This window comes from Phodopus roborovskii, unplaced genomic scaffold (genome assembly GCF_943737965.1).
Source record: "Phodopus roborovskii unplaced genomic scaffold, PHOROB, whole genome shotgun sequence".
NCBI classification, from domain to species: domain Eukaryota; kingdom Metazoa; phylum Chordata; class Mammalia; order Rodentia; family Cricetidae; genus Phodopus; species Phodopus roborovskii.
In genome coordinates, this window is record NW_026126418.1 from 71,841,976 (window position 1) to 71,867,764 (window position 25,789).

Here is a 25,789-nt window from a genome sequence, read left to right on the forward strand (position 1 = left end):
CACGGTGTCATGCCATCTCCTGCTGGGCGGAAGTCCCTGCTCATTTAGAGCCTCAGAACCTGAGTGGCATCCAGCAGCCCCTTCCCTCCTTGGTGCCAGTCTCCTCCTGTCTGGAAAGATTCCAACATGGATTGTTGGAGAAGGGAGGCTGGGGTTTCTTACAGAAAGGGCCTGGATATATGCTAATGAAATCAGAGGGCTCAGCTTAGGGGCCAGGCCATTAGAAGGCAAATTATGCAAATGAACTCCACCTTTCATAGGGTTTGATTGGGGACAGCCCCAGACATGTCCTCATCACCCACCCACCCCATCCCCCACCCCAGGGCTGAGGGTTTGCCGGAAGAGGGGGTGAATACCAGGTCTGCACAAATCTAACCTGTGGGTGAAGGGCAGAGAGCCCCATGCAGGCAGGATTTGACACAATGGAGGCTTCCATAGGCCTTGGCTCAAGTTCACCTTCTTGACATCAGCCTGGAATCTGCAGTGGTGGGAGAATTGAGGCTCCAGAAATGCAGCAATCCTTCATACTGTCGCTGCTTCTGGGAGCCAGGTGAAAGATTTGGATTTTTTGTGGTGGGTGTGAAAGAAGATGGCCGCCAAAGGGAGTGGCATTATTAGGAGGTGTGGCCTTGTTGGAGGAAGTGTGTCGCTGTGGGGGCAGGCTCTGAGGTCTCTTTTGCTCAAGTTTCCCTCGCTGTGACTGTCAGTTGACTTTCTGATTTAGCACGTTCAGCTCCTGCACCATGTCTGTCACCACTCCGCCATGCTGCCTGTCGTTGCCATGGTCATGGTGTCTCTTCACAGCAATAAAACCCTAAGACAGTATTTAAAAAAATTTTTTTGCGTGTGCTGGAGATGAAACCCGGGGCCTTGTGCGTGTTGGGTAAGTACTCAATGCTAACCTACAATGCCAGGCAGCAGGTCCTCATTTCCTCCCTTAACAGGGATTTTTTTTTATTTTTCTTTAAATTCCTGCCCCTTCTGCATCTACCCCCCCCCCCAAGAGCTGGGATTATTGGCCTGCTCCACCAAGTCTCCCAAGCAGACTTTATTTTTCTAGAGCAGTTTTAGAACTACAGCAAGAGTATGAGAAGACTTCCCATACGCCCTCCAGCCTCTCCACCTGCCAGGGTGGGGCATCAGTTACGATCAGTTATCACCTTCACAGGCTCATACCACCTCCAGGTGTCCACAGTCAGGAGGGGTCAGGGGTCGTGCAGGGCATTCGTTGGGGACAGAGGAGTGGTGACTGCTTGCCATGCTACTGTCACTGCCCTGAAAGCCCTCTATGCTCAGGCGCTGCCCCTCCCTCGGGAAACACCTTCAGGTTTGTCTGCACAGTTTTGCATTATTTTGCAGTGAAAATTGGATGGGGCTTTTTCAGATCTGGCTTCCTTCTCTTCCTGATGCTTATTTAAGGGTCTCCCTCCTTGTCATTGTCCTCCGCCTCCTCTGCAAGACATTTACTTATTTATTTACATACGTGTGTGTTTGCTTTGCACATGTTTGCAAGAGCCTTTGGAGGCCCTGGGTGGCGAGGGGATAGATCCCCTGAAGCTGGAGTTAATGTGCCCTTGAGAGTCTCCAGACAGGGGTGCTGGGAACTGAACTCAGGTCCTCTGCAAGAACAATAAGAGCTCTTAACTGCTGAGCCATCTTTCCTGCCCTATGTCTTCTTTTCTCGGACAGGTCTTTCTATGTAACCCCTTGCTGTCCTCAAGCTTGTGGGGATCCCCCCCTCCTTTGGGCTATGGTTACAAGCATCCACCATGACCAGCTTTTGAATTTTAAAATTTGATATTATGGGTATGTGTGCCCCATCAAGAGCATGACTGCAAGAGGACAACTCTGTAGAATTGGCTGTTGTCTCCTTCCACCTTTATGAGGGTTCCAAGGATTAAATCCAGGTCCTTAGGCTGCTAACCTACTGAGCCATCTCACCAGACTACAGCTAACTTTTCATGTTTGTGTTTTGAAACATGGTCTGTGTAGCCCAGGATGGCCTAGAACACACTCTCTAGCCCAGATGACCCTTGGCCTCTTGATCCTCCTATCTCTACTTGGGTGCAGGGATGGTGGGTGTACCCCACAACACAGGGTTTCATGACTCCTTGGGGAAGAACAGCACCTCCTTTTCAGTATGAGTGACAGCCCTCTGTCATGGGCTGTCCAAAGACCCACTGAAGGACATTTCACTGGCCCCCATCTCATGAAGTAGTGAATGTCCTCATACAGGTGTTGGTGTGTACAGACACGTCAGCTCATTGGAGTGGATATTGATCAGAATGATGGCTCAATCCGGCAGTGAGAGGGTATAGAGTTCAGAGAGAAACTTGCAGGCTTGGAATTCCATTGCTGCCCTGCCCCTCCCCACTCCTGCTCCCTTGCAGTCTGTCTGATAAATTTGTCTTTTGTACTCTGAAAGAAAAAAGGGGCAGAAATAGGTGAACATGGAAGTGTATGCTGTAATTTCAGCACTTGGAAGTCTGAGACAAGAGGTTTCTTAGGATTTGGGGGCTAGCCTATCTGCTTAGTGAGTTTTAGGTCTACATAGTAAAGCCCTGTCTCAAAACAAAAACAAAAAAAACAAACAAAAAATGGGGGCTGGAGAGATGGCTCAGTGGTTGAGAGCATTGTCTGCTCATCCAGAGGCCCTGGGTTCAATTCCTAGCACCCACATGGCAGCTCACAACTGTCTGTGATTCCCATATTAAGGGATTTGACACCCTCACACAGGCAAAATACCAATGCACATAACATAAAAATACAAATCATTTAAGCCAGGCAGATCTCTGAGTTGCAAGCCAACCTGATCTACATAAAGAGTTCTAGGACAAAAAAAAATTTATTAGCTATGCAGTGGTGGCAAAAACCTTTAATCCCAGCACTCAAGTGGCAGAGGTAGGTGATCTTTGAGTTCAAGGCCAGCCTGGTCTACAGAGCAAGTTCCAGGACAAGTTCCAAAAGCTACAGAGAAACCCTGTCTTGAAAAACAAAAAAAAATTTTTTTAAAAAAAGAGGAGATTGGAGGGGAAAAGAAGGAAGGAGAGAAGAGAAAGGCTCAAATATAGCTCAATTGGTAGAGCACTTGCCTAGAATGAGTAGAGTCCTGGGTTCATCCCTAGTAACCCATGAGCTAGGTGAGGTGGGGCTTGCCTGTAATTTCACTACTCAAGAGAAGTTCTAGGTCATCTTTAACTACATGGGAGGGTTTGAGGCCAGCCTGGGCTACTTGAGACCCTTTCTGTAAAAAAGAAGTAAGAAGGGATGAAGGAAGAAGAAAGGAACAAGAAACAAAGGAACACATGGCCAGGCTGTTTCCTGAGGTGGTGACACCATTTCACTGCCCAGCGCCCGCAGTGACTCAGCTACCATGGCTCTCCTGCTTGTCTGCACTTGCTGATGTCAAGGTCTGCATTTGGTCCTGCTGTGTTCCGGCCTCATGGTTTTCACATGCCTCTCTGTATGGATCTGTGATGCTGGGAGTCTTCCCTCCACCCATCTGCATCTTACATCTTTTTTAATGAAGTGTCTGGAGGTCCTTACCCACCCTGGTTTTATCCAATAAAATTGCTTATTCCCCCCTCCCCCTTTTTTCTTAATGAGACAATAGGGTTTCTCTGTGTAATAGTCCTGGCTGTCCTGGAACTCACTCTATAGACCACACTGTTCTCAAACTCAGAGATCCACCTGCCTCTGCCTCCCAAGTGCTGGGGTTAAAGGTGTGTACCACCAATGCCCAGCAAGCAACAGTCTTAAGATAAGCAATTTTAGCATGTGCACAAACGTGTGTGTGTGTGTGTGTGTGTGTGTGTGTGTGTGTGAAAGAACTTTGTTGGTTTCATCCTTCTACTATGGATTCTGGGAATTGAACTTAGGTGTTTCCAGCAAAGGTCTGGCAGGGAGATGGGACATACAAGCTATCTCAGGGAGGTCTAAGGTAGGGTCATTGCACCCACAGTGAAGCCTTTGGGGCAATCCTGCAGCCCATGGAGATGTTCAACATTCTACAGGCAGGTAGTCAGTCCCAGGCTGGGACTCATCAAGACCCAAGGTTATTCTGTAAGTCTCAAGGGATGTTCTTAGCCCTTCAGTACAGAAGGATGCCAGTCACCTGTGCCTCCATGAGAGCTTCTGGTCTGAGAGCCCAGAACACAGGCGTGGCATGGAAATGAGGCAAGGGGACAGAGTTCAGTGGCCACAGTCTGCCATGGGCCCTCTGCAGTATTCAGAAGGCTAAAGTGTTTGCGGTACAAGCTCGACCACTTGACTGCAGCCCCCAGAAACTACATAAAGTGGCCTTTCTGAAGCAGGCTGAGGAAGAGACAGACAACTTGTGAGTGATCCCGGCTCTCAAGCCCCATCTGGTCAGCTGCCCAGGTGCTCCCAGCCACTCAGCTTGTTTGGTTTATCACAGTCCGGTCAAGGAGACCATGAGTCCTTCCAGCTCTGTGCCTGCTGGTGAATTCAGCTGGCGGGGTGGGGGAGCTGCATCCTGGTCTCAGGGCTGGGTTTGCGAATTGGTTTTGTTCTATGATCCAGACTTTCTTGTATCTGGTTGAGCAAGCCCTCCCAGTAGATTTGGGTATATGAATGGGAAGGTTCTACGGAGCTGCTGGCCTGCCAGTAGGCACCTCAAAAAGAGGTGAGCCCTGGCTTTGATGTGCCTCCTCCTTAAAAAGCCCCTCCATAGGAGGAGGACCCAGAGCCAAGAACATTTGCAAGCACATTTGTGTAACTGCGGGGAGCAGGAGCAGGAGCACCAGGACTGCCACTCACTTGGTAGCCCATTGTAGCTCACTGCAGTCTATCACCAGATACTGGAGTGTGAGCGATTGCCCCTAAAGCGCACAGTTCTCTCTACAAACTAGCTGGGCTCTTTGTAGGGCAGGGCAGCTCGCAGGGACACCAGTGAACCTGGTTTTGCTCTGCAGCTGGGCTGGGGCCCAGATGGCAGTGGGTCAACCTCGATCCTGGAGTGTCCCATGCGAAGTCGTATCTCCCCAAGGCACAGGGTCTGCATGGCTGCCACCCTGGGGTAACCTTGGGGGTGCACAGGGTGCCTTACAGCCGAGGATGGGGTCTAGCCTAGTGTCCTCTCTGCTGCGCCTTCCCGCCACATGGCCTCTCTCCCAGCCTCAGTTTACCCTTCTGAGCCATGGTGAGAATTGGGGAGGGTGGCGGTGGTACCCGGGATGCGACAGGGCGGGGCGCACCAGGCTGTTAACGGTGTCTGGGCCGCGGGGCTGCGGCGAGGCCGGCGCCAGAGCCGCGCCTGGAACCAGATGTGGCGGCGCCGCCCTGGCCGCCCCGGCGGCTCGCACGCTCGGCCTGGCGCACACATGGCAGGCGGCTGCGGGCGCGGTCCCCGGGGCCCTGCGACCCCAGGCCAGCTTGGCGGGGACTGGGCTAAGAGAAAGGGCACCCCAAAACTAGCCTCCCACCGTGCCTGCTCCCCGAGGGCTGGGGACCCGGCCTCCTCCCGGTTTGTTTGCTTAAATCCTGCGTAAGCTGTTTCAAAGCTGAGTCACCTCAAGGACCATCATTGGGGAGGGGAAAAGAGAAGTCCTGGGCTAGTCTGTCATCCACCAGACCAGCACAAGGGTCTCATTGAGGCCTGGCCCAGGGATACACCTGCGGGCCCTAACCTGTGTGTGCACATGTCAGTGTGTATAAACATGTGAGTGTGCATGTGTGCGTGCACGCACGCGTTCATGCACATGTGCGAGTCAGCGTTTGCACTCCTTTGGCCATGAAGTGTCCTGGGAAGCAAAGAGCTGATCTCCAAGATGCTAAGATCTGCCACCTATGAGACTTCTGTGTCCCAAGCACATTTTTTCTCTGTAAATTCCAAGTTAGAAACAGCCATTTAGAGACGGCAGTTAAAGTAACTTGCTTAAAGGCTACACAGACATGGCAAATGTGGGTGTTTCTGGATTTCCTTCCCTGGGGAGAGGTATAAGCAACACCCATCCCTTCCTTATTAGATTGTCAAACCAAAGTTCCATTCCACAGAAGTTCACTGAGGGTAGCCAATGAATGTATTGGGCTTACTTACGGGGATGGAGGACCCCAAGCAGCCACACTATAAAGTCTTTACCAGGCAAGGATAATGGCTTCCTCATAGCTTTGTGGATGCAGCGCGCGCACACACACACACACACACACACACACACACACACACACACACACACAAACCTATGTACTTTCTCACCTCCTGGAGCGCGCGCGCGCGCGCACACACACACACACACACACAAACCTATGTACTTTCTCACCTCCTGGAGACCCCAGGGCCAAGTGCTGTAAGGGCAAAATTGCATGCAAATGGCTGGGACGAAAGGCTGGACCACTCAGGTGAGGTCCAGTGACCTTCATTCTCCTCCTGTGAGGCAATGTCAACAGCCAAGCCCAACCTCTGCTCTTGTAAGTAGGCACAGCTGAGCTGATGAAGATGGTGGCTTTTTTACTTGGAGGAACAGTGGAGTCTGAATGGGTTCACATCACCTTCAGATAAATAAATACACTAACTGTAGAGTGCTGTGCCCCAGGCACTGTTTTAAGAACAGTGTGGAGCTGCTGTTCTCTTTGCTAGGCTGAAGCTTGGAACACTCCAGGTCTCCCAGCAGCGAGCCAGCCTGAGATTTGAGCCCCACAGCCTGGCCCAAGCATCCAGCATTCTTCCCTGTTGTGCTCAGTGAATGCCCCTCAGACTTCTGTGGGCTAACTTATTCCGAACAGCCGGGCATAATAAAAACCTGGAGATAAGTGTGTGAATGGGAGGCCTTCAATTGACATGGTTTTGAAAGCCAACTAAAGGAACAAGAGACATCTTACACAAGAGAAAGTCTGGAAGCAACCTACAGTGTCCACTGAGGCAGGATCCACTGCTTAAGCAAATCTCCTGTCTCCACTGAGGAAGTGATGCCACTGTTCATGGGGAGTGTGAAGAAGCTAAAGCACCAGACAGGTGTGGGTGGTGAGGAGTGAGTGTCAGGCATTCATGTCAGCCTGGTTTTCTTGGAGAAGCCTGATGTCCCCTTGGTCACCTTGAACCACCTCCATGAGATATCAAGGTAAAAACTGGAACTGACAGATTATGGACCTGTGCTACTCCAGCACACCCTGGATGCCAGGCATGTGAGCGCACTCAGAGACCACTGCCCCTATTTAGTAAGGAAACCAAGGCTCAGAAAGGTGAAGCCCAGTGTTCATAGATCCGGCAGGGGAAGCCAGGGCATGAATACAGCCATTGACCTTGAACATGGGGTACCGGCTGCATAGCTGGAGGGGGTTCTTTTGGTATGAAGTCCTGGAGTTGTAGGTTCACAGCCCATGCAGATGTACACCTTGTCCCTGGTATATCTGTTCCCAATCCTGGCCCATTAACCTAAAGAGAAAATGGGCTCTCACATAAGCTATCGTGACAGCGTGTGACAAGGGGCGCAGAACAGGAGGATACGAAAAGAAACAACAAATATTACTGTAGTGAGGGATGTCTAGAGAGGCCTTGCTGTTGTCCATTGTTTCTTTTTCTCAAAAAGGAGACTTTCCATCTCTAATCCCCTCTCTCCATTGCTCTCTGCAATAATGGAAACCTCTCTCCGTGTCCTGTGTAGTCGTGGCCACAGATGACTACCAAGGCTGCAAGACATGGCCTGGTTTGCATTGGAGGATGAGGTTTGCACTCTTTGTATTAATTAATGTTAAAGTTTTATTAGATTTATTAATTTTATTTTATGTATTTCACCGTTGAGGCTGGATGTATGTACATATGCATACTTGGTGCCTGTAAAGGTCAGAGGAGAACATTGGAAACTGGAGTTAGGAATGGTTGCTGGCCACCATGTAGGTTCTGGGAATCAAATCCACGTCCTCTGCAAGAGTAACAAGTGCTCTTGACTGCTGAGCCATCTCAATCAACCTCAGTAAGATAAAAGAGATCAGAGGAGGAGCTGGGAGTTGCCAGTGGATGCTAGGAACCACATTCTAGTTCTCTGGAAGATGATCTTAAACTAGTCATGGCAGTCCATGCCTGTAATCCCAGTACTGGGGAGTTTGCGACAGGAGGACCAGAAACTCCAGGTCATCTGCTACATAGCATGTTGGAGGGCATCTTGGGCTGCATGAGGCCCTGTCTCTAGAATGAAGAGTACATCTGGGTGCGGTGGCATGCTCCTTTAGTTCCAGAACTTAGGAGGCAGAAGCAGGCAAATCTCTAGGAGTTCAAAGCCAGCCTGTTCTACATAGTGAGCTCCAGGCCAGCCAGGGCTATATAATGAGTTCATGTCTCAAAAAAGCAAACTAGATGTTCTTGGGAAGCTGAGTCCCCTGGTGCCACAGTGTCTCTTAGTATAAACCCAGCATCACTAGGAGGTCCCAAAAAGAAAATGGATCATGTCTGGGTGGGGAGTATTTCCTAGAAGGAGGGTGGCTGTCCTGTGAGGCTGTGACAGGGAACTGTTAGAGATGGTGGAAGACAGCTTATTTGGCACACACTCTGTGCATCCTCCATGTATGTGCTTGTGTCCTGAGTAGAACTCCTCTGAAACAGACATGTACCCATCCTGTATGCTGCAGGGAGCAGCCATTTCTGGGCCACCTGGATTGGTAAATAGGCAGAGTGCTCAGATTTGCTACAGTAAAGGATGGCCAGTAAGCAACAGAAATCCCATTGCATCCAACCACTGGGTATGCAGGAAGGCCTAGCATACTTACCTGCTGGCTGCATGCAGGAGGGAGGGGCCAGCGTAGCAACAGCATTCTCTACACTTCTTCAAGGACAAATGTCCTTTGAGTACTAGTCACTTAAGGGACAGAAAGACTGAACAGGATTCCAGTGCTGTGTGGCCTGGGTTAGTTACATTCCCTCTCGGATCCGTACTGTCCCATACTGCAAACTGGGTTTAATAGCAAGGCCTTGGCATTTTAGGAGAGGCTTCATAACCCAGCGTCAACAGTGTAATGAGAGTGGAGGAGGCAAAAGCCAAAAAAACAGGGTTGGAGAGAAGTCCAAGCCTGACCACAGGCCCCCTGCTGTGTGGAGGCAGGGGCAGAAAGTCTTGTCTGAGACAGCCCTTGGAGCCTCGCCTAGCAGGGCTGGGCCAAGTTTGCAAAGCAAATTTTCCGCCTTGTAGGACTCACAACTGGGTCATGGAAACCTCCAGCTTTGCACTGGAGCTTGGCCTCTAGGAGGTTCACAGCAGGTCCCACAGCCTGGGATGGGAGAACAGAGTAACCAGCATGCCCTATTAGGGCTACTCTGGAGATGGAATTGGTTCAGAACACTGGGGCCAGAACTGGGTTTGGGGAGTGGGCCCTGAGGAGGATTCCGAGGTTTATGATGGGAAGTTGCAAAGCACTGACCAGCTGCAAACAGGTCTTCCTGGGGAAAGGGAAGTGTGGGTGGAGTCTGGGATGTATCCCCCAACTCAACAAGTTTCTGGGAAAGCCCGGTGTGCCTAAGAAGGAGGTGAGAATACCACTTGCCCCAGAGGATAGAAGGAACCCACGACCTGAGAAGCGGAATCTCCCAGCCCAGGACAACCACGGGCCTATTTCTCTCCTTGGATGCTCTGGAGGGGCAGTATTCATTGTGTACACGGCTGTTAGCTGCACCGTGGCGTAGGTGCCAGCCCACAGCTCAACTTTCTTGCAGCCCACCCAGGGATCCCCAGTACAAAGATGGGATAGTGAAGACTAGTGTCCAGGAAAACAGAGCATGGGCCCACTTCCTTGGGGAGAGTCCTTGGTCAAATCGCTTCTCTTGTCATACCTCAGTTTCCCCGTCTGCAAATAGGCACTTTGTTGATGACCATTAAGACCCCTTTGGACTCTGTGTCCTTAGAGAATGAATAAGGGGCTAGGGACTCCAGAACTACCTGCAGATTTGCTCAAACCAAGCCTGGCCAGGCATTTAGCTCACATCTATAATCTGGGCTGAAGCAGGGGAATTGCTATGAGTTTGAGGCTAGTCTGAATTTAGAGAGAGACACTTCTTAAACAAAACAAACAACAAAACAAAAACTAGGCTGGAGAGATGGCTCAGCAGTTAAGAACACTCATTGATCCCCCAAATGGCCCAAGTTCAGTACCCAGCACCCACATTCAGTGGCTCACTGTAACATACTGTAACTCTAGCTCTAAGGAGTCAGATACTCTAGCTCTAAGGAGTCAGTGGCTCACTGTAACATACTGTAACTCTAGCTCTAAGGAGTCAGATACCCTCACTCAGTATCCATAGGCATCCACCCATCTACACACTTTTAAGAATAAGGTTAAATATTAATAAAATAACTGAAGCTGGGCATGGTGACACACACCTCTAATCCCAGCACTCTGGAGGCTGAGGCAGGTGGATCTCTGTGAGGTTCAAGCCAGCCTGGTCTACAAAGTGAGTTCCAGAACAGCCAGGGATACACAGAGAAACCCTGTCTGGGAAAACCAAAATAAAAATAAACAAACAAACACACCAAAAGCTGGGTGGGGTGGCACACAGGTCTGTATTCCTAGCCCTAGTTACAAAGTAAGTTTGAGGCCGTCTTAGCCCACATGAGACCCTGCCGAAAACAAGCAAACAAAGAAAAACAACAAAAACCCAACATGAAATTAGACAGCTATGGTGTCTGCTCCCAGCCCATACCTTGCCCTCCTACTGGTTGTAGTCTGGAGGCCCCAGGCCTCACAGGGGAGATGAAAACATCCATGGCCCCCATGGGCCTCTGCATCCTGGTCTGGAGGTGGTTAATGGGTAGTACTAGCCCTTATTAAAATGTAGGTCCTATACTAAATTGGCATTTGGCCACCAGCCTTAGATTAAAACCAGACAGAAAACATAAGCCCCTCCTCAGACTAGATTTGGAACTGGGGCGGTCCCTTCTCCATCTGACAGCCTCCCTGATCCCCCATGGACTTCAGCTGCAGTCAGGTGCCTCACTCTCCTGAGCTTAGGGTGGGGTCACAGGAATGGAGACCAAGTTGCCCATCTGTGTGATCAGAGGCACACTTGGCTGGGATCTGGGAAAGCATAGTCCTGGGGCCCATAAGGGACTGTTGCCACGGTACCCCACCAGAAGCCCCAAGTCTGTGTGGGATCTTTGTATGTCTGGCCTTTCTTGTGCTTGAGAACAGCACGCAGATGTCTCTGCCTAGGGCTGCAGCATCCCTGTCACCCGCAGGCCTTACAACCTCATCTCTCAGGAACTTTGGCCTTGCCTGTGTCTATCTTCCCTAAGTCTGTCCACTGTGGTTGACAGAGGACGCTCCCCTGCCTACTGTCTCACTGAGAGTCCCCAGAGCATTCAAATGTCTCTCACTGGGCCATGCTATGCTACCATGGACTTTGTCCCTTACTCCCTGGCACCCCCTCTTCAAGCACCTTCAGCCTGGGAGATTCGTGGCCATCACTTTTGTTTCATTCTCTCTCATCCCAAGTTTTCCCTCTGTCCTCCTTTATATATGTATTTATCTTGGTTTGTGTGTGTGTGAGAGAGAGATGTATGTATGTGTTTGTTTGTGTGTGAGCGAGGGTGTGCACATGCCATGGTACCTTGTTTGAGACATGGTTTTCTTCTCACTGTGTTCCAGGGCAGCTGGTCTGTGACCCTCCAGGGATTCTCTGGGCTCCATCCCCATTTCTCCACCACGGGGCTGCATGGTGAGCTCATTGCCCACTGAGCTGAGGGTCCCATTTTGTGGGCTGTATTTTCAGTGATGCTCGAAATGTTAATTGGTGTGGGAGGGCAGGCGTTTTGAGGCAGGGTCTGACTTTACAGCCTAGGTTGGTCTTGAATTTGAAGGCCTTTTGCCTCAGCTTCCCCAATAGTGATATTACAGTGCATGCCACCACCTGGCAGGTCTTTAATTTTGATGAAAATAAAACCCAGCTCTTTTCCTTATTTGTATGTATCTTGCCTCCCTGTCGACAAGAGCTGAATGAGGTGTACAAATAGAAAGCAGAGAAACACCTTCTTAAACTGCTAAGGGACATGGTCCGGAAGCCTAAGACTATATGACTGGTTACAGCCAGGGAGCTGAAGGCCTAATATGAGAATGTGTCAGCCATACACAAAGGGAAGAATGGGACAGCATGCACAAAGGTCCTGAGGCAGGAAGAAGCATGTCCTCCCTGCTCAGGGCTCCTATTATTGCATAGGGCCCTCCCCTGGAATTTTCTGGCCCCTTAGAAATATTCACAACTTATCATGCCTTTAAGAGCAGGCCTCTGGCACCAGAGAGGCCAGGTACATTATAAATGGGAATTTGGGGGGCATGAAGTAGCCTAAGCAGCCTCCACCTCAGATCAGTTGAAAGGGTTAGGTACCACAGAAGCAGGCCTGGGTAGCTTATGGCCCTGGGTTCTTACCTCCTGTGCCATGAGATGGAGACAGACCCCAGTATTCTACCTGTCTTCTCTTCTTGGTTGCTTGTCACCTTCTGCAAGATGGTGGCTGTAAATGTCCCTGTCTTGAGCTTTGGTTAGACATTAGTGAGACAGGGTCTCTTGGGCACAGCAGACAGGGCTGGGCGCCAGGTGGCATAGCCCTCCTTGTGCCCCGGGGCCCGGTACTGATGTGACTCGAGTCCTGGACTTTCTGGTTCCTTAAGGCAAAGCCTATACTCCTGGACAGGAGGGCAGACTCTGAAGTCTTGCCTGGCCTGTCAGGTGTCCCTCCCTCCCTCATTTGTTCATCCAGTGCTAGGTTGCAAGGAGAGAAGAATCGGGAAAATCAGAAAGCTCCACTCTGCTAAAACAGAGACCCAGAGCTTGCTTTGCTGTGTGGCGAGACAGAGCTACAGTGAGGAAAAAAACAGGGCTCTCAGGGCTCGCTAGTCTGGGAGGCTTCCTGGAGGAGGAGGTAGGGCCCTCATGGGCAAGAGTGTCTGCAAGGGAGAGGCGGTGGCATATTTCATGTGAGTCCTGACCCCAGGAAGTCACCAACCTGAGACAGCAGCTAGTAGCACAAGACCACGGAGGGCCTAACAGCAGCCACACTTGCCAAAGGGTCCCGAGGAGTCCCTCCTGAAGTGTGGTAGGAAGTTGACCTGTGACTTGCAAGGGGACCTGGGTCCTCCTACCTTATTCATGGTCCTGCAGGTGGGGTCCAAGGCCAGCTCAGCCTGAAAGTCAAGCCCCTAGTCTGGGACATTAGCTTGTGAGCCCAGGTGTAGTGGAGCTGACTCCTGGGGCAGGAAGCCCTCAGAACCCTGGCATCTCCTTCACTGAGTCTGTCACATAGTTCCTCCTCCTTCCTTCTCCTTTTCCCTCTTCCCTGGGTCCCAGGGTGGCCCCCACAGTCAGGCCCAGGCCTGTGCACCCTGAACAGGGTCCCTCCCTTGTAGCTTTCAGGAGCCTGGGAAGCAGAGTTGTCTGCCTTGTCCCCCCTCTTCCTCTGCACACAGTTTTCTAGGGAGACCCACCGGCCCTCAGGGAGGCCATCTTGCCCAGGTGGTCAGTCACAGGCAGCCACCTGTGGGGACAGTTAAGACCCTGGACTGTGAGCTGGTGCCTAAGTTGAATCCTCAACTCTGGCATTTACTAGCCATGTGCTTTTGGCCTATTATTAACCCAGTGTGCCTCAGTTTCCCCCATATGTAAGGCTGTGCCAAGAGCCACCTGTGAAGGGCTAATGTGGGGTTAAGAGTTGACTGGCTCCCACTTTGTAGACCCCTGGGACAGGGAGAGGTGCTGTTAGTGAGGGGCCTGAGGTCTAGGCCTGAAGTCCCCTCCTCCTCAGCCAGCAGGCAACTCCGCTGTCACTCCTGTACCCTCCCAGTTCATTTTGTTTTGATGTTTTCTTTACACTCTTTTTTACTTATTCTTTGTGCCTTTCACATGCTACATCTCAGTCCCGTTCATCTCCTCGTCCCTTCATGTCTGTTGTCTGTCTGCCCTTGCAACCTCCCCCCTAGGTTTTTTTTTTTTTTTTTTTTTTTTTTTTTTTTTTAATTTTACATGCATTGGCATTTTGCCTGCATGTGGTTGCTGGGAATTGGCCCCAGGTCCTCTGGAAGAACAGTCTCTGCTCTTAACCACTGAGCCATCTCTCCAGACCCCTCTTTTCTAGTTTTTTGACATGAAGGTTCATGGAGTCCAGGCTGGCTGCAAACTCTCTCAGCCGTCCAAAATGACTTTGAACTTCTGATCCTCCAACCTTTCCTGGTGCTGGCTTGGCAGGTACACTATGCTAATCAACACTGCTGAATGAGACACACACCTGCCCCTCTGGCTTGATTTGTAGCACCCAGGGCAAAAGATGTGCCTTTCTTCTCCTGGGTCCTTCAGAGGAAACTGGATCTCTGCCAAGGAGCTCCCAAAACCTCACCAGGTCCCTACTCTGCAACACCTCCTGCTCTGTCCTTGGCTGTAATATGGACTTTCCTCAAAGCCTTCCCTCCCCTGAGGACAGCCTCATGTTAATTTGTTAAATCCTCGTCAAGGTCCCAGGGACCAGTGGTTTATTTTTCTGATCATGTTGGCAGAGATCACAGGGGATGGTACTTATTTGGTCAGAATGAATGCTAATTAATAAAAGTTATTTATTTGGGTTGGAGCTCACTGCAGCCCAAGGGTCAGGCACAAACGACTGTTCTAAGTGTCCACAGCCCTTGAGAAAGGCAGGATAGGCAGGCTGAGTTTATTTGTCTTCTGAAGAATTCTCAGCTAGTTCCCTCCAGGCTATTTAGACCCTTAAATTACATGGGATAAGAACCATGGGCACACAGGGGGCTTTGGCAGCAGCAGGGCTTTTAAATGTGTTGGGTCACAGTCAGACAAATAAATGGTAGTTGTGCCTGTCACTTTGTCATTGTGATGTCATTGGGAACAGTGTCACTTAGGTTATAAAACACCAAAAGCCACAGCAGGCCTCCTTGTCTCCAGGTCCTGGCCCAACCTCAGCCAAGCAGGGGCGAGGGGGGATTTGGGTTTTGTAGATTCCCTGTTTGCATGCTCCTTTGGTTACTTATTTATTTACTGAGACAGGGTTTCTCTGGGTAGCCCTGGCTGTCCTGGAACTTGCTCTGTAGACCAGGCTGGGTCTACAGATCAGATCAGAGATCGCCTGATTGCCTTTGCCTCCCCCAAGTGCTGGCATTAAAGGTGTGTATCACCACCACCTGGCTGTTCCTTTGGTTTTGTTTTTGTTGCTGTTTTTCTGTTCTGGGGGTGGGACCAAGACCCATCCATGTAAGTGCTCTACCGCTGAGCCCCACCCTCAAGCCAGCTTACTTTTCCTTTAGAGCTGATTCTCACTGACTTGCCCAGGCTGATCTTGAACTCAGTCTGTAGCCCAGGCTGCCTTTGAGTGTGTGACTTTTCACAGTTGATCTTTAAACGTGTTTAGTTAATCACATTGGGAAAGCAGAGAGTGGTGCTGGAACCAAAGGAGACTACACACAGCTCTACCGGGATGTACTCCGCCCAGTGAGCACCAGCCAGGGAGAGGGAGCTCAGAGAGAATTTACTTATTTTCCAAATACCTGAAGCCAAGCTTGGAGCCCAGAGGAACCTGTGACAAGCAGTGGCCCTCACTAGAGCCATGGGCGCAAACACTGTGACCCCTGGAGACTGCTGCCTGGGCTTGGCATTGGCTGAGTCCTTCCGCTGTTGTACTGGAAAGGACCAAAGGACCAGGCTGTCACACAGAGCAGGAAGGCTCCTTTGCCTGAGCAGCGGCTGGCTGTGCTCTTGCACCAAGGGCATTTCGAAGTGCACACCAACTTGAGTCCTGGAAGAAGCTACGGTCCCTAAACTCCCAGGGACCAGACACTGCTCAGGTCTGTCATGGAGGCTCTGGATAAGATGATATGAAATTAGAGCTTCATCACCATGGGCTCTGAGAGCTGAGACAGTGTCACCAAGCCTGAAAATGAGGTGCCTGAGAAAGGGGACCCCAGAGGGATGGGGCTACTGAACCTATCAGTGGATATGGGTCCCAACCCAGTGCACAGCCTTGGATGAGAGCCCGAGAGCCCCAGTTCCCCGTGTTTGAAGTGGCTCAGCGCCCCACACGAGGCCACTAGGATCACTTCTTGCCCAGGCTGATTTTTCTGGAGTATGCTGCATCCAACTATCCTCCTGTTGTGACCCTGGGGGGCAATGGCTAAAGCCCCTTGATGGACCCCTGCCAGCATCAGGGAAGGGGACTGGCCATTGAGACCTTTTCTCTAAGTCATCACCTGCCTATCTGGCCCCAAGAGTCACTGTTTCTTCCCACAGCCAGTCATCAAAAAAGCAAGTAGAATTGGTTTTCATTTAAACACCCCCAGTTTCCAATTGCTCAGAAACTTTGAGAAAACTCTCCTTTTTTGGCTGAAATGTCTCCTGCATTGGGCGTGTGCCCAAGCGGCGTTGCCTGAAGGAGGGCGGAAGTCAGCTCTGGGGATGGCTCATGTTCCAGAAGCTTCCATCTCTACTTTTGGGCTCTTGCTCACCACCTGACTTTCTTTCAGCACCCGGCCTTGGTTATTTTGGTTTAGGATTTCTTTCCCGTCAAGGGGTGGGGGGCTGGGGGTAAGGGTGGGAATGGGGACGTTCCCAGGCACCAGGCACACTCATCCATCTTAGCCTTTTCTCATAAGCTCAGACAGGGGTGTGGAGTGACAGGGAAGCAGGGGGAGGGGAACAGGTGACAAGACCGGCTTGCACCAGCTATACTGCATTCCCTAGCCGCTGCCTCCCCCTTAGCTCATGTTTGCAAGTATTTCCCAAAGAGGGAAAACTCTGGAAACAAGCTCCTCTCAGCTACTCAGGTCTAGAGCAGAGGATGCCTGGACATGGGGGGGGGGCGCTGGACTGGCCTGTGTGCTGGAGTACACCCACTAACGTCCCTAACTTCCTGCTAGTCCCGCTACACCCCTGATACAAAATAAAACTGTCTTCAGGGCTGGGCTGTAGCTCGCTGGTGGAGTGCTTGCCAAACAGGAGACCCTGGTTCCATCGCCAGCACTGAAAATAAATAAATAGGAAGTGAATGGGGTGTGGTACGAATCTGCCTCGGTCTTTAATCCCAGCACTCAGGAGTCAGGGGCTTGAGAATCTCTGTGAGTTCAAGGCCAGATTGGGCTACAGAGCGAGTTCCAGGACAGCCCGGGATACACAGAAAAACCTTGTCTCAAAAAAATTACATTTTTTTTTTAATTTATCTTGTGAGTGTGCACAGTTGGGCAGGCCGTGAGTGTGCCCTGGCGCCCCTGTGGAGTCAGTTCTAGCTTTCTACCATGTAGTTCTGGGGATTGAACGCAGGCGGTCAGGTTTGTCTGCAAGTGCCCTTGGCCACTGAGCTACCCTGCTGGCCTTGCTTTTCACACACGCTGGAGCCCTTGCTCCCTGGCTCTGTTCTGCAGTGCTAGGGACAAAACCCAGGGCCTTCCCCATGCCAGGCAAGTGCTCTGCCCCCAAACCACAGGCTTTTCTTTGAGTATCAGAACCAGGGAGGAATGTGTCACTAAAGAAACAAAATACAAACTATACATTAGAATCCCAAAGATGGCCTGGCAGTAGGCTCTGACATCCAGGCCACCCAAGCTGCAGTGGTGGAGAAATGAATAAGACAGACCTATAGGGGTACGGGACCACACCCAACATTTACTGGCTAGAACACCCACCTCTAGGAATCTGTAGTGAATGTGCACAGCAAAAATAGATGCTCCTGTTTGCGTGGGGAATTCATTGTAATGTTCTCTTAGCTTCAAAAGACTGAGGACACACCAAGTGTCTACCAAGGAGACCTGTGAACAAAGTACTGCACAGTTGCTTAGGGAGTGAGTACTATGCAAATGTGATGAGAAGCCAGGAGGTTCTGTTCACAACTGAATCATGGGGACAGGAAGGCTCGTCATGGGGGAGTGGCATGAAGAGCACAAACAACACCTTCCCTCAATGAGAAAGAAAATACTACACGTTTTATTTTACTTGGGAAAAAGAAACAAACAAAACAAAACAGTACTGGAAGGATGGTGCAAATACTAATTAAAGAGCTGGAGAGATGGCTCCATGCTTAAGAGCACTGGCTGCTCTTCCAGAGGATCAGGGTTCAATTCACAGCACCCACATGGCAGCTCACAACTGTCTGTAACTTCAGTTCCAGGGGGTCCAACTGAGGTGATAATTTTGTTTATGATCTAACAAATAAACCTTGCCTGAAGATCAGAGTATACAAACACACACACACACACACACACACACACACACACACACACACACACACACACACACTAAGCTATTAGTTAGCCATAGAGGACAGGCAGTGATGGCCACACCTTTAAACCTAGCACTCAGGAGACAGAGACAGATGGATCTCTAGGAGTTCAAGGCCACCCTGGCTGCTTGAAAGTAAATCAGTCTAAAAGGGAAACAGAGCTCACATCTCTGAATCCAGAACTTGGGATGGCATGCCTTTAATCCCAGCACTAGAGAGGAGTGTAAGGCAGGAGCTCAGCACTGAGCAGTCTGAGGTTTGGCGGAGAGCGGAGCAGTCTGAGGACAGGATTGCCTCTTCCGTCTAAGCATTGGTAGAGGTGACAACTCTCTAGTGGCTGCTTTGCTTCTCTGATCTTCAGCTTTAACCCCAATATCTGTCTCTGGGTTTTTATTAATTGTGCTACACCTGACAACCTCACACAGATATACACTCAGGCAAAACACTAATGAATACAAAATAAATCTTTTAAAAAGCTAATTAAAGAACTGGCTCCTGCAGGTAGAGGAAGGAACAAGAGGGGAAAGCAGTCAAGTGTGCAGAACTGAGATGAATGGCTCCAGAATATCAGTAAATAAAACAGCCCAGCACACGCGTGGCAACATGCATGTCGGCCTTTAAGTTTGTGTGCGTCTGTCTTATGAACCATGGGGCCTTTGCTCTGTTTCACACCCTTCTGTCGGCTGGTCATGGCACTATGCCAAGTCATGTTTCCTGGATATTAAAGCACACATTTAAGAGCTAGGAGGCAGCTCAGCAGGTAAAATGTAAGCTCGAGGCCCGAGTTCGGGTCTCTAGCATCCATGTGAAAAGCCCAGCACCTGTAACTGCAGCGTAAGGTGGGGTCTAGACAGGCAGATGCTGGGAGCTGTTGGCCACAAAGTCTATTTAGCTGTAGTTCAGAGAGAGAGACACAGTCTCAAATAAATAAATAATTATGGATGTCTGCATAGATGGATGGTATATGGGTGGATAAATTAACAGGCAGATGAGTGGTAAATGGACATAGGCAAAAGGTAGCAGGTTAGCCAAGAGGACATGTCCCAACCCTCAGGTCTGAGGCCACCCGCAGAGGGAGACACAGGAAAGCCAATGTAAGAGGAGCTGGTACTGTAAACGTCCCTGGACAGGGTCACGGGGACCGCATGTGTCACAGGGGATATTGTGAGCATGGTACAGCCACTCTTCTGACTCTCCATTTCCCCTTAGGTGACTGTCCCAGTCCGGGCCGTGGCAGCGCCACCAAACGAAAGAAGAAACAGCGACGGAACCGAACCACATTCAACAGCAGCCAGCTACAGGCACTGGAGAGAGTGTTCGAGCGCACACACTACCCTGATGCCTTTGTGCGCGAGGAGTTGGCCCGGCGTGTCAACCTCAGCGAGGCCCGTGTCCAGGTAAGTAGGACCCATCCAGAGGCTCCCAGAGAATCCTTACCCAGACTGGTGGCTAAAGCTACTGGTGGCCCAGGGGCAGACACTTGCCAGGGGTTAACACAGAACATCTGGAGCCAGGAGAACAAAATCCAGATGGAAACCTTGCCACAGCTAGTGGCATGGAAGGAGCAAGGTGTCTAATGTCAGTTTCTCCCTGCAAATGAATAGGTGCCCCCGCAGTGCAGGCTGTGTTGTGATCCAGGGATCTGACATTTGTGTAAAAATGTAGGGGATCGCTGGCAGCCAGTCTAGACCAGGCAAGCTCCAGGCTCAGCGAGAGACTCTCAATAAACAAATCGAAAAGGAAAATCAAGGAGCAAAATAGAGATCCAATTGTGGTCACTGACCACTGACCTCCACACACCCATGTGTGAGTACATGTGTGTAAATACATGCACATGCACACACCACATCCATACAGAGGTGAGAGCCTAGAGCAGTGCCAAGCATGAAGTTTTTGGCAAGAAAATTAACTTTTTGCTGGGTGGGGTGGTAGCACACACCTTTAATTCCAGCACTGGGAGTCAGAGGCAGTCAAATCCCTGAGTTCAAAGCCAGCCTGGTCTATAGTGCCAATTCCAGGACAACCAAGGCTATACAGAGAAACTTTGTCTCGGAAAAAGAAAGAAAAGAAACTATTAACTTTTCAGCCATTCTTTTGCAGCTCTGCCCTGGGTGCCCACCTGCCCTTGTTATCCCAGGACTCAATGGACTCACCTGTCCATTGATTTTTTTTTTTTTCACATGTCCTACACCCAGCACATTTGTCAAAGGTCAGAGAATGAAGCTACCAGCTCAGGGCTGGGCAGCATAGTCTTGTGCCCAGATCCACAAGGATGTAGGTCTCCTCCAAAGCTGCCAGACCCTGCTTGCCACACCCTCTCTCTCAGGTCTGGTTCCAGAACCGCCGTGCCAAGTTTCGCCGGAATGAACGTGCCATGCTAGCTACCCGCTCTGCCTCGCTGCTCAAGTCCTATGGCCAGGAGGCTGCCATTGAGCAGCCTGTGGCTCCCCGACCTACAGCGCTGAGCCCAGATTATTTGTCTTGGCCAGCATCATCCCCTTACAGGTGAGATTGGGGAGCTCCTTTTGCCAACAGGGGCAGCTGGAATCCCATGAGATCTTTAAGGCCACCTCTCTGGGGAGAGCTTGGATAGTGTATGATGAGTGTGTTACATGACAGTGCATGTGGGTGTTCAAGTATGCCCAGGACTATGAGCGTGTGTGTGTGTGTGTGTGTGTGTGTGTGTGTGTGTGTGTGTGTGTCTACACAAGTGTTGATGTGGGAAGGGAAGAAGCCAGGCCTGCCTGGAGAAGAGCAAATTGTGGGTTGAGGTAATAGAAGGCTACAGGAAGTCTCAAGCCAGATCCAGCGCCATGTCCACCCTTCAGGCAGGTAACGGTCTGTGAGTGCTGAGACTGGATCTGGCTTGTACTGTGTCAGGATCACAGTACAGTTCCCGTGTACTGTGATCCTGGCAGGGTCCAGAGCTGTATAGAGGAGTGGCTTTGTTGTTTAAAATAAACTCCTTCCTTGAGCTGGAGAGATGGCTCAGAGGTTAAGAGCACTGGATGCTCTCACAGAGACCCTGGGTTCAGTTTCAGCACCCACGTGGCAGGTCGCAACCACCTGTAACTCTCTAGGTCCAGGGGATCTGAGACCTTCTTATAAACTGACATGCATGTAGATATGTCTACTGACATGCATGTAGACAAACACTCATACACATAAATAAAAAATGAATTAAGTCTTTAATGGCTCCCTCCAAGATGGCAGAAAGGAGAAAGTGCTAGGGAGTTGGCCCACCATACCCACAGCTCCAGGAGGTCCATCCCCTCACATGTGGAGAAGGCTGCCGTAACTATGAGCCTCGGGAGGGAATGTTGGATGGGTTAGTTTGTGTGGGTCTCCAGTCTCCTTCCCTGATCCATCTTCTCCCAGAAGTATTGGGCACAAGGCAGTGCTACGGGACAGGACACACGTCCCCCTGTCAGGAGGGTCAGGAGCAGAATGCCAACAAATAAAAGGCAAAGGTGTCACACTGTAGCCTCAGCCATCCTCCTGCCTCAGCATCCCAGATGCTGGGATTACAGTGGTGTGAGCCACTATATCCGGCCAGGGAGGCTCCTTTGACCCAGGACTACCTCTGGATGTTTGTCCCCTCCCCCAACCTGCCACCCTGGCCAGGGCCACCCTGAGCTCATCAGAAAAGGGAAGTGGGACTCGCCAGATACACCAATAGGTTCCTGTATTTCCTGTCTCCCCAGCTCTGTGCCTCCCTACAGCCCTGGAGGCTCAAGTCCTACAACCCCCGGGGTCAACATGGCCAACAGCATCGCCAGCCTGCGCCTCAAAGCCAAAGAGTTCAGCCTACATCACAGCCAGGTGCCCACAGTGAACTGACAGTGTGCGCTGGGTTCAGCGCTGGCCCAATGACAGACAGCACCAACAGAAGTGGCTTTGTCTGTCCCTGTCCCCAGAGACACTGGGCAGCCTCTCCTGTGCCTTCTCTTCATCCGAACTTCCTGAGTCCCAGAGGCCTGCTGGGTACTGGAAGTGCAGGTGAACATCACTCTGCCTGTGATGGCTGAGACTGTGGCCTGAGGTCCCTGGAGTGGCCTGGCCAGAAGGCAGAACAGGAGTCTGCCAAGGAACTCACTTACTTGTGTATTAAAACCAAAAAGCTTTTGTCTTTAAGGAATAAAACCATGTTTCTTAAGCTCCATGAGACTTCAGAAGGGCATGGCGGGTGCCCCCAGAGGGTGTCAGCACATGGCCGGCTGGATCACAGCCCTCCTGGTGGGCAGCAGTTTGAAGGTGGCACTGGCCTGAACTGGCTCATACAGCAGCCTCCGTGGGGCCTCACTGCCTGTACATGTCTTCAGGTATGGTGCTGTCCCCACCACAGGGCCCCCATGTGGAGAGGGGGCTGAAGGCAGAACCTGCCCCAGGCTGCATCTCCAATTCTGAGCCCCATGGGCACCCCTAGAGGTTCTGGATGAGCCTGACTGTTCAGGACACACCTTTCACTTCATGAGGGATTGGGGATGAGTGACTACGCTTAGAGTGTGGGAATTACATTCTTACTACCGAGCATGCAGAAGTATGGCATCCTCTGGTCATTTGGCCATGGAGGGTATCCTAGTTTCCTTTCCAGTTGCTGGGACAAAAGACGCTGGCAAAAACCAACTTAGGGGAGAAAGGATTTACATTAACTTTTAATTCCAGGTGACATCCACCATTGTGAAGAAGTCAAGGTGTCAGGACTTTGAAGCAGCTGGTCACACCCATAGCTAAGAGCAGAGAGAATGAATGCATAGATGTGTTCATGTTCAGCTCCCTCTTGATGCTTCTACAGTCAAGGAGCCCCAAGCCTGCCACATGGGCAGGTCTTCCCACATCCTTTACCGTAATCAAGACAGCCTGCCACAGACATGCCCCTAGCTAACTTGATCCAGACAACCCCTCATTGAGACTGTTCCTAGGTGACTACATGTGGTGTTGAGTTGACAATTAAAACTAATCATCACATGGTTGGAGAGATCACTCAGTGGTTAGAGCACTTGCTGCCCTTCCAGAGGACCTGAGTACAGATCCCAGAACACTACCTTTTGTAACTCCAGCTCCAAGAGATCCAGAGCCCTCTCCTGACTTCTGAGGGCACTCATTTGGCACATACACAGACACACATCCTTCCACATTTTTTTCTTTAACCTTAAAAAAAACACAGGGGCTGGAGAGATGGCCCAGTGGTTAAGAGCACTGACTGTTCTTCCAGAGGTCCTGAGTTCAATTCCCAGTAAACACATCATGACTCACAACCATCTGCAATGAGATCTGGTGCCCTCTTCAGGCCTGCAGGCATACATGCAGGCAGAACACTGTAGACATAATAGAAAGATAGATAGATAGATAGATAGATAGATAGATAGATAGATAGATAGATAGATCTTTTATAAAAGATGTATTTAAAAAAAAGTTCAAGGTCATCCTTGGCTACAGTGGGTTTGAGGCCAACCTGGGTTGCATGAGATGCCATCTGCAGGGGAAAAGGCAGATGTTGGTTGGAGCTGCAGCTCCAGGTGAAGTGAGGGTTCAGTCTCCACTCTCTCCATTACATCCTTCGGCTCTATTCCTCTACCCCTCACCGGAATCCAGCATAGAGCCCTGGTGGGTTCTGCATGGTCTTTGGATATGTAGCATTCCTGGGAAGGGTGGTGTCTGAATGTGGTGGGACTTACTTCCTTGGCAACAGGGACCTTGGTCATATGGGCTTGTTTGGGACTGAAGGCAGAGAAACGGGGCATTTTACTGCTGTCTAGCAGCCCATCTGATAGTAAGAACCCACCCAAAGCCAGAGGAGGCCCATGCTCTGGGCTGGAGCATGGGCAGCTACACTCTCTTGTTTTATGTTTTGACACAGGGTGTTATGGATTTCCAAGCTGGCCTTGAACTCCTGACTCTTCAGGCTTGGTCTCCCAGGTAGGGAGATTACAGGCATGTGCCACCATGTCAGGTTTATGTGGTTCTGGGGTCTGCATGTTGAGCTATGATCCAAACCCCAGAGCCATGTTTTGGTTTTGTCTCTGCTCTGGGTGTGTACTCCCTGGGACCCTACCTGTCACTCATTCACGGAGTCTATGACACATTCAGCATGGGCTCCAGTTTTTGGGGTCTAGAGCAAGGGTTTAGGGCAGAGAGCTAGTGTTACTCCTCAGCCACAGGGGATACTCTTCATAGGAAATAACTACAGGAGTAAATACACCCTTGGCTTAAGGTTGTAAAGGAGTGTCTCAGGCAGAGAACACAGCAGAGGCTTTGGGTCAGGTCAGAGGCTTCTCTTCCTGCCAGGGGGACCATTTCCATAAGTGAGCTTCTTGGAAGAGAGAAAATTGCCCGGAGGGGCTGCTGCAGGGGGAAGGGTGCTGGGAAAGGTGCCCTCTGGCCTTAGTATGGAGAGATGCCTGTGGCTTTAGAGTAGAGCGGAGGTGCCCTGTCAGAAACTGAGGGGCAGCAGCTTGGGCCATATGGAGACAGTATGGGCAAATATGGACGATGCCTTAGAAGTAGGACTTGATGGCTGGAAGGTGGCTGAGGGACACAGAGCACCCAAGAGACCTGGATATGGGACCTGCCTTTTGGAAGTTCCCAGAAATTGGCTGTGCCTAAGCAGAGTCTTCATTGCAGTGTTTCTCCCTTTAACTGAGGACTTGTATCAGCAACAGTCCAACCCATGGGATGCAGAGTTGCCTGAAACAATACTATTTTTTCTCACTTAATTGGGAGTAGATATGGGGACAGGACCCAGAGTTCCATGGCAACCCATCCCGTCTTTTTATTTAAATTTTTAAATCTATTTTTATTTATATGCATGTATATGTGCCTGCTTGTCTGTATGTGCACCATGGAGCTGCAGGTGCCTGTAGAGGCCAGAAGAGGGCACCAGATTCCCTGGAACTGGAGTTACAGGCAGTTATGAGTTACCCGATGTGGGCACTGGGACTGAACTGAACCTGGGTCCTCTGCTCAGAGCAGCAGTTACCCTTAATGTTGAGCCATCTCTCCATTCCACCCTCCCCTCCCCCCCAGGCCTGCCAACAAAGAACGGAAAGCTGGCTGGCTGCTGTCGACATGGGGTCCCACTGAGTGGGGGTCTGGAAGGTGGGCCCCAGAAATGCCAGCTTTGGAAAATGCTGGAGGCTGTGTTCCCACAGATGACAATGAGGATGTCAATGTCACTTCCACTCTGGTACTCTAGAAAAAATAAACTAACTTAATAGTTTGCACATGCTACTCCAGGAGGCCAGGGGAGGGGCAACCCACCCTCTCTGCAATTCAGGAACTATTAAACACCCCGTCCCTGCTGTGCCTGGCTGCAGACCTGTGGGGGCAGCTTCCTGGGGACCCATACCAGGCTGCCATCTTCCTATAAAGCCAAGGCACCTGAGGCCCCAGCCCAGGACACTCGGACGCCATTCTTCCCTGGCTTTGCCTATTTGATCCAAGGAAGAGGGGGCATTGTGTCTGCTTTTATTTCTTACAGCTGACAAAGGGGAGGGGAGAGGGAGAGAGGTTGATTCTTGGAGAGAAAAAAAAAAAAAAAAAAAAAAAAAACACCAGCAAACGACCACAGTTTGTGGCTTGGCCTTGAG

General features: G+C 50.7%; 1 protein-coding gene across 1 annotated transcript in view; it reads left to right on the plus strand.

Moving 5' to 3' along the window:
• Window positions 1-22,360, plus strand: part of Prrx2 (paired related homeobox 2) — a 37,495-nt gene extending 15,135 nt beyond the window's left edge. The window contains exons 2-4 of the mRNA XM_051185123.1: window positions 19,410-19,597; window positions 20,527-20,705; window positions 21,905-22,360. Coding sequence (XP_051041080.1) covers window positions 19,410-19,597; window positions 20,527-20,705; window positions 21,905-22,040 — 503 coding nt within the window. The 3' untranslated portion in view covers window positions 22,041-22,360. The remainder of the gene's footprint in view (window positions 1-19,409; window positions 19,598-20,526; window positions 20,706-21,904) is intronic.
• Window positions 22,361-25,789: the final 3,429 nt, after the last annotated feature.